General features: G+C 48.0%; 1 protein-coding gene across 1 annotated transcript in view; it reads left to right on the top strand.

The window, feature by feature from the left end:
• SYT9 (synaptotagmin 9) overlaps positions 1–13,228 on the top strand; it is a 186,381-nt gene that overhangs the window by 135,915 nt on the left and 37,238 nt on the right. Inside the window, exons 4-6 of the mRNA XM_060157806.1 lie at positions 618–738; positions 2,206–2,377; positions 4,502–4,631. Coding sequence (XP_060013789.1) covers positions 618–738; positions 2,206–2,377; positions 4,502–4,631 — 423 coding nt within the window. The remainder of the gene's footprint in view (positions 1–617; positions 739–2,205; positions 2,378–4,501; positions 4,632–13,228) is intronic.

Below are 13,228 nucleotides of genomic sequence, written 5' to 3'. Positions count from 1 at the left end.
GAGCTATAGGGGAAGAATGCACATGGACGGTGACTGGAGGACTTTGCAGGCTATGTGAGACCTGTGGGTAAAACTGGGGGGGAAAAGCTATGTAGGAAATGGGGGTTGGGAGTCTCCAAGGGGCTGTACGGAGACCTGTCTGAGAGAGTGCACGAGGCTATGGGTGGGCTGTGTGCAGAGCCTGTCTGGGCTGCCGGTGGGGCAGCCCAGCACTGTGGGGCAGCTCTTGTGTAGCTTTGTCCTGCGGGCTCTGAGTGGATGTGATGGGGATATGAGTGGAGCCACACGGGGGGCTCTGTAGGGGATAGTTAAGGCTTTGGGGGCTTCTGCTCTGGGGGCTGCTGGGGGCCGCGGGACCTGTGTGATGCTGTGCAGGGCTGCAGGTAGCTGGATAGAGGGGCAGAACCCTGGATGGTGTCCACAGCTCTGCCGTTTAAAGATGAGTGTGCTTCCTTAGGGAGGGTGCTCCCAAAGTGCAGGCGTTTAGTCTCCTTCATCTGATTGATTACGTGAAGGGAAGGAGCAGTGCGGCCCCTTGCAATGCTGCCCTGGCCCTGCTTCTGTGTGCGCCAGGCTGAGGACACTTTCTAATGCTTCAGTTTGTGTTCTCTCAACAGGACAACGTGGATCTTGGAGAGCTGATGTTTTCCCTCTGCTATCTTCCCACGGCTGGCAGGCTGACCATTACCATTATAAAAGCAAGGAATTTAAAGGCAATGGACATAACGGGAGCATCAGGTGGGACAAGCTCAAATGCAGATTTCTTCCTACGTTCTTATGTAACACCTTATGAAGCTTCCAGTAGAGTAATAAAGTGCACGGACTTTGGAACCAAACTGCCTAAGTTTAATCCTAGTCCTAGACCTAATAGCTGTGTGACCTTGGGCAAGTCACTTAATCTCTCTGGGCTTTAGATTCCCCCTCTGTAAAAATGAGGACAATAATAGTATCTGGCTCTTTCGGTCATTACAGGATTAAGTGAGTTAACACATATGACACCTAAGAACGGTGCCTGGCACACACTAAATGCTCCTCAGTGTCAGCTCTCCTTATTATTACCATTGTTCTCTCTTAGGTCTTCTCCTTCACATAATTGTGAACTGGGCCTACAGTTTGCACGTGCTGATATAGCTTATCTAATTGGGTCTTTCCTCACATTACAAGCAATCACCATCACCTCAGGCTTTTAGAAGATTGATATCCAATATCCTTCTATAAAAGGTCCATCAGTGAACTATGCAGTTTGGTTTTTCCAGTGAATCAAGCATGTAGCCTTAAATTCTAAACCCTAACAGAAAATACCCTGATATGCAGTTCCTTTTATACAAGTTCACAAGCCACCTCTTCAGGGGCTCCCAAAATGTGGTCGCAAAACCCCCAGTTCACTGGCTTTTGGTCACTGAAATCAACAGATGCAATATATTTTGCTTCCTGGATGCCAGTGTTTTATTCAAGCAGAAAAGAAGATATGGCCTCTTCTGGCCCTCTAAGTCGCCCCAGACAGTGTATGGGTGTCAGAGCAGCACGTGGTTAGGCAGGCGAAGCAAGAAGGACTCCCCACTGAGCAGAATAGTGAGGTGAAACCAAGGAAGTTCCACCTGAAGCAGAGTCCAGCCTTGCCACCTGTCACCCCATCCCAGCATGGCCCCACAAGCAAGCCTGTGTCCTTTCTCTCCCCGCTGAACTGCTTCTCCCTTTGTACCGCGACTGCAGGCAGCTCTAGGGCTTGAGGCCCCTGCACTGAAGGAAACCCACCCCCACCCCAAGTTTTCCCAGTCCTCTAGGAATTTAGCTTGTCCCTTTCCTAAAGACCTAGTTTTTAGAAAAAGATTCCCCGAGGTGGCTGCAAGTCAGGTCCTGCAGCCTGTTTCCCCATGCTTTGGAAATGGCTTTGCATTTCCCTTCCTGTGACAGCCAAGCAGGTCCTGGATCCTAATCTAATTCGGTAACATGTTTTCACACTATTTTTAAATTCCACTCATTTTGAGGGGAGAGAGTCCTGTGCTTTTTCCTGAATGAATGACTCAGTTATCCCAACTCCAGTCCCTGCCCAGACGTCATGTTAATTAAAATCCTCACACTCCAGTCCACAGGCAGGTAAAGGGGTTCTGCGTACCATGGTCCTTGAAAGTCTGCCGTGACGAAACTGCTGGCCTAGATATGCATGTATCCTCACAGTACCTCTGCTTCTCATGGTCTGTACAGATCCCTACGTGAAAGTCTCATTGATGTCTGATGGCAGACGATTGAAGAAGAGGAAAACGTCCACCAAGAGGAACACTCTGAACCCTGTTTACAACGAAGCCATAGTCTTTGACGTCCCTCCCGAGAATATTGACCAAATCTACTTGTCCATAGCGGTCATGGACTACGACCGGTGAGAGGCCTAGAGCTGTTTCTCATTGCAAGTCCACTATGCCCAGGGTTGGGGCCCGGGGATGCCAGCTGTGGACTCTTAGCTGGTGTCTTAGTGCAGCCACAGGAGGAGGGTCAGGTGAGACTCTGAGAGCTGATTGACAAGGAGTCACCATTTTACAAGCAATGGGGTAGAGTCAGATTACCAAAGTGCCTCTAAGCTCTCCCATTTCTTCTTTCTTTCTCCTCCTCCATTCTCCTCCCTCCTCTACTTCTTCCCCTCTCCATCCCTGTACACCCCTCAGAATCTCACCTTAGAGAACTGTGACCCCACAGATCATAATCTTCTCTCTGGATATCCTACCTGGCCTTTATCAGAAAGATTCCACTCAAAACAGCAGATTGATTACCTTAGCCAGACCATCAACATTTCTAAATACATAATTTTGTTCTTTTTTTTTTTCTTCTCCCTATGTGTTTAATAAAGATCGTTTCTATCCACGTAAGTCTGAAAGCAAACACAGAAATGTTCTCTTGAAAATGCTAGAGTCAGTATGGATGACAGGGTACATTAAAATGTATAAGATGCTCGACTTTCTAATTAATACAGCACAGAAGAGATATTTATAGCCTGCATTGTAGCCAATTGTGTATTTAAAGGACAGATTTGAAAAACAGTCATTTTAATATGCAAAGGAAGTACCAACAGGGAATTATACATGTTAAACTAGTCATTAGACTGAAATGCAAAGTCTGTTTTTAATTGGAAACCTCCCACATGGTCTGGGCACAATTATAAAAAAAAACAAAAAAAAGTCTGACTTCTAATATCTTACAGTATTATTTGCAGCTGAAAATTTTCCCACAGACCCCTGAAATGTCAGTAAGGCAGCCTCAATGCCCTGAACACTCTTTCCAGAGATGCCTGGGTGAAGCATAATCGTCTTGCAACCCAGGGGGCACGTGGGTTGGCTCAGCTGCCCATGGGTGTGATAGCCCACGCTGAGCAGTAGACCTCATCTTGTCTCCTCTGGACGACACACAACACAAATAGTGTCGGGCCACAGGAGGGGACATTGCCCACCAGCCGTGGAAGGCTGGGCCAGTATTTTTCAAGCTATTGCCAAGTTTCCCGCATCGACAAATCTGATTATGTGAGCTCTGCTTCAATTTAATTCTCAGTAAACTCATGAATCTGGCCTGGAAAAATCCATGGCAGAATTCATGGGGCTTCTGCATGCAACTGATTTTAATGAGCATAGAATCCAATATCCTTCACACTGCTTCCCCACCCTTGTCTCCCCCTTGCTCCCTATACACAAATAGGAGAAAAATCCCTCATCCTTGTAGGAAGGAAAAAGAAAGAGAAGAAGTCTATGAATTTGGATCCCAGAGAGTTAAAGGATGGACCATGTCATTCTGGATATATGCAAAGGACTTCTAACCAAAAACCGTTAAGGAAAAAAGAAATGGTCCAAGGCAGAGATCTACCCAGGGATGTTTCAGAAATACTAGCTAGGTATTAAAGGAGCTGAGTATTTCTGCAGTAGGGAACTCAAGTTGGGTCAAAGAAGCAAAGCTGGGCTTGCAAGGAAGGAGGGAAGAGCACAAAAAGACAACATGTTCTCTAAAGAGAGGGGTTGCAAGATGATCCAGGAGCCTCCTCCATTCTGCCCCCTTTGTGAGCTCAAGGCTACAGCTGACAGACTCAGAGCTTCTCCCTTACCCATACTTGGTTCCCTCTTGCAGGAATGAAGCAGCCATTAGTGCAAGAAACTCTTTTCAGATGGCCCCCTTTTCGTTACATGGATTTGGAGGCCTGAGGTCAATCTTGTTCCAGAACCAGAGGTGACAGCCTTTGCATGCAGCAGGGAGTTCTTCCAACACAGGTTCTTGGGAACAAGCTAAGCCACACCAGTGTTCCAACAGCTGAGCCGTGTGAGGGCCAGATTCTGGTCTTCCTTTCTGTGCCCCGAGTGAAATATTGTAACCCGAGTCTTAGTGGCTATTAAGCTTGGCCTGTAGTTTTAAATTAGGGAATGAAAAGGACCACCCCTTCCCTAATTCCTCTGTCAGTTTAACTGAGTAGTTGCTGCTCTTACATACCAAAATTTCAGGAAAAAACTATTGTGCACCGTTTTCACAGTGTAGGTCACAATGAGATCATCGGCGTGTGTCAAGTAGGCAACGAAGCCGAGAGGCTGGGCAGAGACCACTGGAGTGAGATGTTGTCGTATCCGCGCAAGCCCATTGCACACTGGCATTCCCTGGTGGAGGTAAGACCCTACTCCCACGTGCTCCTCTTTGCAGAGGAATAAATGCTTCACTGTTGAAATGCAGGAGCCACCAAAAATGTGAGTGTACCAGGGTCTATGGTCATCGATGTGTTTCCCTGGTTGCATTTCCTGGGACCGCTTGCTGGGTATTGCATTCAATCTGAGATTGAGTCTGTGCTCCCTGCCAGTCTGGTATGTTTTGAACATTGATCAGGGATCATCTGTTACTTTGATTGTTTTCAAAAAAGATCAAGATCCTCTTATTTCATGTTATGGCTTTGGGTTGACATTTGGAGGACACCTGCAGGATCTGAGTGAGTGTGGAGGTCCAGGCCGTCATAGAGTGACTTACAGCTAGCATCAGAAAAAACTTGAGACCGGGAGAGAGGAAGCATGGATTCTCAGACTGGCCGTAGCATGAACCTGTGATTCTGGGCAAACTGGTTAGTATCAACTGTATATGATAAAAACCCCCAAGTCAACAAACCACAAAATAACAAGTGAAATGGAAATTTATTTCTCTCTTACATAAAAAAGGTCCAGAGGAAGGTTGTCTAGGAAGGTTGTCTAGGCTGTTAAAGTGGCTCTGTGGCTGACAGAGATCTAGACTTCTGTCTTTCTGCTTCCCTGTCCCAGTGTGAGGTGTTTTTTTTTTTGTTTGGTTGGTTTTTCTGAGGCCACCTCATTGAGCAACATGGCTGCTAAGCGCCAACCATCACATATCTCCCAGGCCATAGAAAGGTGAAGACAAGAGCCAAAAGCATACACATTCCTTTTTAAAGGGTTTTCCTTGATGTCTTATGCAACACTGCTACTTCCATTTAAATTAGTCACAGAACTTAGTCATACAGACATGTATGGTTGCAAGGGAGGGTAGGAAGTGTATTCTTTTTGTCGGTGGCAATGTGCCCAACTGAAAAAGCAGGATTCTCGTTGCAAGGTAGAAGAGAGTGGATACTTGGAGGCAGTGGACCGTGGTTCTGCCTCCCACCCTCATTCATTCACTCACTCCCCCATCCTTTCCTTCTCATTTATTCTTCCCCCATTCATCCTTACTCAGTGACTCACCCTCTTTTTTATTTACTAACTCATTCTCTCAGAAATAAATTGCATTCTCTAAGTGACATTTCTGTGGGGCAAATGCCATATTAGATAGAGAAAATATAGATGTAAGAAACCTTTCCTCTCCTTGAAGAGCTTATAGACCATAAGAGAAAGGATGGCATGGAAACTAATCACTGAGGTGCACAGTCATAAGCGTTATCATCTACATCAAGTGCTACAGGGGCACCAGGGAAGCAAGTGTCATGCTTGGATGAGCTTGTCCATGAAGGATTAGTCCCTCCTGCTCTTGGGAAACGAAGAGAACCTGAGCCCCTGGGAACAGGGACACCAGAGAACGTGGGTTCCAGGCAGAGAGCTTCCTCTCACTCTCCCAGAGCAGGCAGCTCTGTTCCCTGCAAAGCCATCCTGAGAGGCCAAGACCAGAGCCTCAGCCAGTGTGGATTCTGCTGCCCTGGCCAGTCAGGAGAGTCTAAGTAAACATGTAGGGCAGCCATAGAGAGGCAGGAGGGCCCAGGGGATGAAGGGACAGTCTTTCTTTGTTGGAGACCCTGCCGGAGGGGAGGAACAGGACAGGGTCTCTCAAGGAGAGCCTAGGGCCCTCCTAATTTGCAGGTCCTTGAGGACACCTCTGTCCTTGGGCCGTAGAAGTGAAGACTGTTTCCTGGGCTCAAAATTAATCCGTACGGGAGACCATAGAACCTGTGAACCACTTCACAGTGTGGGGGACTGGTGCACATCACTTCTTCAGTTCCTGGTGGAATTCTCAGAGGAGTCTATCTGTGGACTGCCAGAGCCCGTCACTAGCAGGGGCAGTTAGAGCACTTGTGATAGGCTTTTTGCGCCCTTACAGTCACTGCCGACTTTCATTCTTATTTGTAACCTGAAGTGTCAAAGACTGTCAGGGCTCTGTGCCTCTCGGGACACAGGAAATGGGAAAGGAGTGAGGATCAGGGGTGTGGCGTGGGGCTGAGACAGGAGCCCTGATTGTGTGCACAAGCATTTCTGTCTCAGTGACCTTGCCAGGGAGTAACTGTGGATGGGGCTGTGAACACAGGGCCCCGAGCACGGCGCGTGCACGTTACAGGAGGGAACGTGTGGAAAGCGGTCCTGGGAGGCTACCCTCACTGCCCAGGAGGAAGCACCCTGTGACTGGCTGCCCTGGAGCCATGCCTTAAACCCTGAGCACTTGGCTTACTGCAAATCGGTGTTGGACAGTTTTGTGAGAGATACGTGTTTTTAGAGTTAAACCACTGAAACTTGGGGGTCATTTGTTACAGCAGCTAGAATTACTTCGGCGAATTCAGTGGTCTTTTCTCAATGGTTGCAGCAGAACTAAGGAAATGAAATGTCCCTTATATGAAAGGCAAACCAAGGAAGGCTTTTCCTGCCCTGTTGCTTCATGTGTCTTTGAAGTACATGCCTGGGACTTCGGATCCATCCTGAGAGGAGAAGCCATACTTTCCCTTTTAAGAATAAACATGTTATGAGCAGAATTGGGGCAGTGGTACCGGATGAGATGAAAAGCAGTGTCAGAGGGGTGACCGTGCTTTGCTGACAGCTGTCAGGATGGAGGAGGCCGTGGGCAGAGCGGTTTTGACGTGGATGGACCTAGGTTCAAATCCCTGTGCTGCCACTCAGTTGCTTGTTTTTCCCTTGCTGAATCTCAGTTTTTCTCCTCTGTAAAGTGGCTGTAATAGTGCCTGTCCCACAAGGGTGATTGTGAGGATTAAAGAATCTAATGGATGTGAAGCACCATGGCTGGCACCCAGTAAATGCTCAGTAAAATTCCCAGTTATGACCATTACTGTGTATGTCCCACATTCTGAGGGATTGCTGTGTGTCCTCATGGGACTGTCGCACAAAGAAACATGATAATGTTGGTCACGGAGGGAAAAAGGAAGGTTGGGCGTACCCCACACCCCACATGCTGGTGAGCCATGACCTCCCACTGGGAGAAGGGGTCATTTGTGACTTGACTGGATATAGACACACGTATCTCGGTTCTGTTCTTTCTCCTGTCTTCCTTGGCCTTAAAGATAAGTTGCTGATACACTAAGAACCGTTAAATTTTCTGCTGTAAAACAAAAACAGCAATTAAGTTGCACTTCTCTGGATGTGTGTGTGTGTGTGTGTGTGTGTGTGTATACATAAGCATTTGTGTAAGAATGAATGAGAGAGAAAGAGAAGAGAGAAGATCTGGGGTAGTTAGGATTTAGTACGAAGGGAGGCTGGCCTGGCAGAAGCTCTTCGCTGCCGGGGGCTGAGGGACCAGGTCAGGACTGAACCCTGAGCCCTGCAGAGATCTGGCAGCCTGCTTGGGGCTGCATCCAACACCCCCTGACCTTGCCAGAGCAGGTGGCAGATGGAGTCTTCAAAGCCAATGAGTTCAGAAATCCATTTCTCTCGCAGAGAATCTGGATGGCTTCACTGCACACTCAAAGGTCAGCCAGTGCCGCTCCCTTTTCTCTCCATGATGTCAGAGGCTTGGGAAGCCGTGTAAACTCCCTCGGTGGGCTGCCTGGGCCCTGGGGACAGGAGCATCCGCTCCACGGAGCCTCGGGATGACAGAGCTCTGACAGAGCTCCCACAGCCCTCTCCTCCATATATCCAAGAGAAGATGGTGCTGGCCTGGCCGCATCCCGGCACCTTTCCCACCCCTGCACGTGGAGCTGGCCCACACCATGCAGCTCCAGGGACAATAATAGAAATAGTTCCAGGCTTTCATCACTTCCGTGTGAAGTGCTGCCTGACCTCTGGATTAGCAAGTAGTAAACGTGGTTTGGTGGGAAGAGCAGACCACAGACACCATTGGGTTAAGTCAGTTTTTACTTTTCTATAAGGGATAGACTCCAATCAGAATACACAGTGAAGGTCCGCAGCATTCCCCTGATTGACAGATGTAAGATTCTAAACCCCAAAGTCCTGCTCAAGGGTGCTCAGGTGTGAACAAATCTTCCTGTCTCCAAGCTCAGCATTTTCTCTGTGCACCTGGTTAGTCTGACAGTCTTCAGGGCCACCTCAAAGAGCTGGAAGCCCCCTGCAACTCAGGGTTATGCAGTTCCCAGCATAACTAGGGGCAGGTGTGGTACAGTACACCCTGGCAGAAACTTCCAGCCTCTGCCACCTTAAGGGTGTAGATTTAGAGCTGTATAGCTAAGGCAAATGTCATCACCCAGACTCGACTGGGAGTTACTCTAGCAGGCCCTTTAAACAAGCTCTAGATATTATCCATCAAGTGCCCACCAGGGCCTCCCTGGAGTCTTCAAAGTCCACACATTCCCAAGATTACCCAGGTTGGGTTAAGTGTCCACCCCTGGTCCAGTTTGCCAGAGGTCAGGGGTCATGGAAATGTGACCTGGTCCCACTCCAGCAGGAGTGTTGAGAGGAGACTTGCTGAGAAGTGTCCCCCTGGCAGGACAGGGAAATGGACACAAGTGACCCCAATCTTCTGCTTCCCAGAAGATTTTGAAGTGAGGGCGTCAAAAGCTTTATTACTCTGGGCCAACTGCTATTCACAACAGAGTTAGGAAAGAGGAGTGATTCCCCAGAAAGAGGAGGGGTTGACTGGAACTGAACCTGGATCAGGTTCCCATCAGGGAGTTTGAGTGTGTGTAGGCCTGGGGTCCTGGTGAGGCCTAGACCAGCAGAGAAGGAAACTGAAACCAGAAAGAAAAAAGCAGGCACTAGGCACAGGGTGGGAAAGCCCAAGGGAGTTGCAACCTGCCTCCTGTCTCCTTCCTCCTTCCCAAGCTGGCGCCTAGGCGAGAGAAGCACAAAGGCCCTGGTGACAAGGGGAGATCTGTGTGCTTGCATCTGACCAGGCGTGTTGTCCAGCTTGTCTTTGGCCATCAGATGACGTCGTCACTACGTGTGCTGCTGGGAGCCCCTCGAGGCTGACCGGGCCACACTGCGCCTCTTGACTGCCCTGCAGATCTCTGAGGCCTTGGCACACCTCTCGCCTGAGAGGTTTTCTTTGCAGCCCTTGGTACAGGTCACTTTCCCACTTACTGGACAGCCCCCCCCAAAAAAAAACGTTGTCGGCCAATATTGTCACCTCCTTTCCACATCTTCCAAGCATTCAGGGACACACAGGAGCTGCAGGAGACTCAGCGCCATTACAGGCACCCTCTTCATGCCCATAAAGTTACGTGGCCATTTCTACCTGTTCCTCTAGCCCCATGTTGGCACAGGGGCCATTTCTGCCTTCACCTTCCTCCTCGACCCACCTGAAACTCGAGACTTCAAGCCTGAGCGGTGAAGCCAGGACCTCACATCAAGCCCCGCCCCTCATCTCCCTACCAAAGGCTCTCTACATCCTCTTTCCGGCTGGTGGAACCTTCCTTTGTATCAGAGCATGATTTCCTTTATACTATGACTTAGGTTCAGATCTCCAAGGTTTCCTCTCAATGTGTAGAGGGAACATTTGGGATTTCGATGTGTCTCTTTTCTCTTGACAGGCCTGGCTTTGGAGACTTTTGTTTCTGTAGGGACTATCTGGTCATTGACCTATCTGCTCATCACGTTATTTGCCCTCCGTTTGTAGGAACATATAACATTGATTCCTTTGCCTGGGACAGCATGATTTACGGAGAATGGAAATACTGTCCCTGTTACACAGGTATTAAATTAGTATTTGAGGAATGAATGAATGAATGAATGAAGGAGACACATAAGGAAAGCAGTTGGGTTCCTCTAGTTCTAAAGTCCCACAGTTTCCCACTCAAAGGAGTCCAAAGGAGAAGTCAGTTCGCAGCAAGATGTAAAAGTTATCAAGACTAAAAAAAAAAAAAAAAGGTATCAAGACTAAGTTTACAGTAGGCTCTTCAAATGGAGATGGTCCTTATTAAGCTCCAAGCTTTGATCACCTTTTCTCCATTTAGGAGAAGGACGTGAGAAGAGACCATTTCGCCCCTTGGTTCCCATGAACTGCCCTCTGATGGTAGTGGCTTTGCATTTCGAGTGCACTTGAGAAATATTCAGAACAATAACTTAGGCACCTTAGTAAATCATGAAGGTCCCCCTCATGCTGATGATATGCGTGTCCAGGTTCTAGAGTGCTTCAGTATTTTCTTTCATAAGAGACAGAGGAAGCAGAAACCACAGACATCCCTGCGGTGAATGGCAGACTGCTGTACCCTGAATGAGAACAGATCAGGAGGGGTGACAAGGACATTAGCCCACAGGTTGGCTTTTCTCACCAGGGAAACATTTTAGCAGCAATTTTATGTCAGGTAATGATTCACTTCCCCTACCTGTGAAGATAAAAAAGAGAAAAATAGAGGGAATGCATCTTTTGGACAAAATAAAGGACTTAGCATTGAGATTATATTTTTTCAAAAAATAAACTATTTTCATTGGGGGATTTAGTATGCCAATATCCATAAACACCAGCAGGGCCACTGAAGCACACCTGAATGCAAAGAACAAAGAAGTGTGCTACATGTTGGGGATCTGAAAAACATGTAACAAACCTCTTAGAATCTGTCCCAGTTGATGTAAGTGACCAGAATGCAGTTGGGACCAGTAGGCACGGTCAGTGTTAATGGGGCGTTGTGTTTCCAGCTGGTGGAGGGCATGGTCAGCAAACAAAGCCAAGAGCATTCAGTATTTCCCAAACAAGTCCTCCTTCTTGTGTAGAATTATCTGGTTTAGGAAAAAAAAAAAAAAAGGTTGCTAAGCGTTTTCTCATCTTCAACTGGGGTACAAAACCGGTAACTCTTCCAGGTGTCTGTAGAAATAGCAGTCATACAAACTGCGGAAGCATTAAGGTAAACACTAGAGGTATAAAAGATAATAACAATGTGTTGGAAAATAACGTTGCTGCTCAAACAGAAAGTCAACTGCATCTTGACTCTCCTCTCTCACAAATGACCTGCCCCAGCAGTCACTGCCCTGGAGCGTTCCTGCGGCGCACTTGAATAGTCATTAAATAAGAAAGTGGCTAACAGTGGGCTTGGGCCTTCAGCAGTCTCATCTCCAGGAATGGCATTCCGGTGTGACTGCTAATACTGTGGGCTGATGGGCCAGTTCTTCCCCCCGTGGATGAAATGAACTAGAATGGCTTATGCCAACCTCTGAAAGAGCCGCACTCCCTCGTGATTATCTGTGGGGAGGAGAGGACTTCCTGGGTTAGGGGGCCAAGGCAAGGGTGAAGCATCCTGGTGTCAACTGAAAAAAAATGCACAACCTAGAAGTTGAGAGTTATGTTTTAATAGTCTCACAAAACTGAGAGCTTCAGCCCAGGACGCAGCCTCTCTGACAGCTCTGAGGGACTGCTCCAAAGAGACAGGGGAGGAACCAGGATACATAGAAGTTTTTGCAACAAAGACCAGGTAGTCGGAACATCAAGATTACTGTTAGTTAAAGAAAACCAAACATCTCAAGTTAAGGAAGTTAGCGCTTTTCTGTGTGAGGGAAGATGCAAGAGTCTGGGCTCACTGAAATCGTTCCTTTGATGTGCACCTCAGCTATCTGGGGCCAGTATCGTGTGCTTTCTCATCCTGAGTCTCCTCAGGGTGTGCTGTCGGGGATGGTTTGCCTGGGGGGCATCCTGCGTCGGGGAGGCTGTAATGGGAAGGCTTGATGGCTACAACATCCTTTGTGGTCTTTTTGCTGGGGGGGTGGGCGGTGGGGAAGGTTGGTTTTGGTTTTTGGCCACGCCACGTGGCTTGCAGAATCTCAGTTCCCCGCAGGGATTGAACCCAGACCACTGCAATGAAAGGGAGACCTAACCACTGGACCGCCAGGGAATTCCCCAACATCCTTTGTTCACTGATGTGGCAGGCAACATTTTTCCATCGATAATGGCAAAGGACAGAATGTCTAGAAGGCCGCTGCTCCTGGAAATGCGTCTTTCAGAGGATGTGCCTGTTGAACGCTGTCTGCCAAATGTCAGCAGAACAACCTATTGAAAAGACAAAGCTGAGTTTACTGCTTCCCTGGTAATTGAAGGGGAAGGGCAGGGTCTGATCGATACTTTCAAGTATGGTTTAAGGTGGGCCTTTCAGTGTGGCATGGGGGATGATTCAGGGGATGGGGAAGCTTGGTTAGGGTTGGGTAAAGATCATGATGTAATAGTTCAGGTGGACACAGCAAGGTGAGAATTTTGAGACCAGGATTCAAAGAGTTTTGGGGTATAAACCATCTGTTGATACTTTCTAAGGAAGAGTTGCTGGTTTTCTGGAAAGTCCCAGTAATGAGCAATAATGTTGTCTGCAACTTTCATCTGTCTTGGCCAGAGTCTCTGGGAATAGTAAAGTTAATGTTAATGAAGCCAATAGAATAGTAAAGGCAAGTTAACGTGGAGTGCATCCTATAGACACATGGCTGTGTTGGGGTAGATGGCTTTAGTTCGCACACCCCAAGAACAAAAAGCAGAACGAGGGCTGACAAGGAGGCTGCCTAGTGCTGTGGGTACCCACACAGACAGCAGGATGTCCTTCTGATGGCTATGACTTCTCCTTGGGGATTCTAAGGAGCCTGGCTCCATCCTTGGCTCCAGTAATGGAACTAAGACCTAGTCCGGGGCTAAC

The sequence above is a fragment of the Lagenorhynchus albirostris genome, chromosome 9 (genome assembly GCF_949774975.1).
Source record: "Lagenorhynchus albirostris chromosome 9, mLagAlb1.1, whole genome shotgun sequence".
Taxonomy (NCBI): Eukaryota; Metazoa; Chordata; class Mammalia; order Artiodactyla; family Delphinidae; genus Lagenorhynchus; species Lagenorhynchus albirostris.
This window is presented reverse-complemented; position numbering and strand designations above follow the sequence as displayed.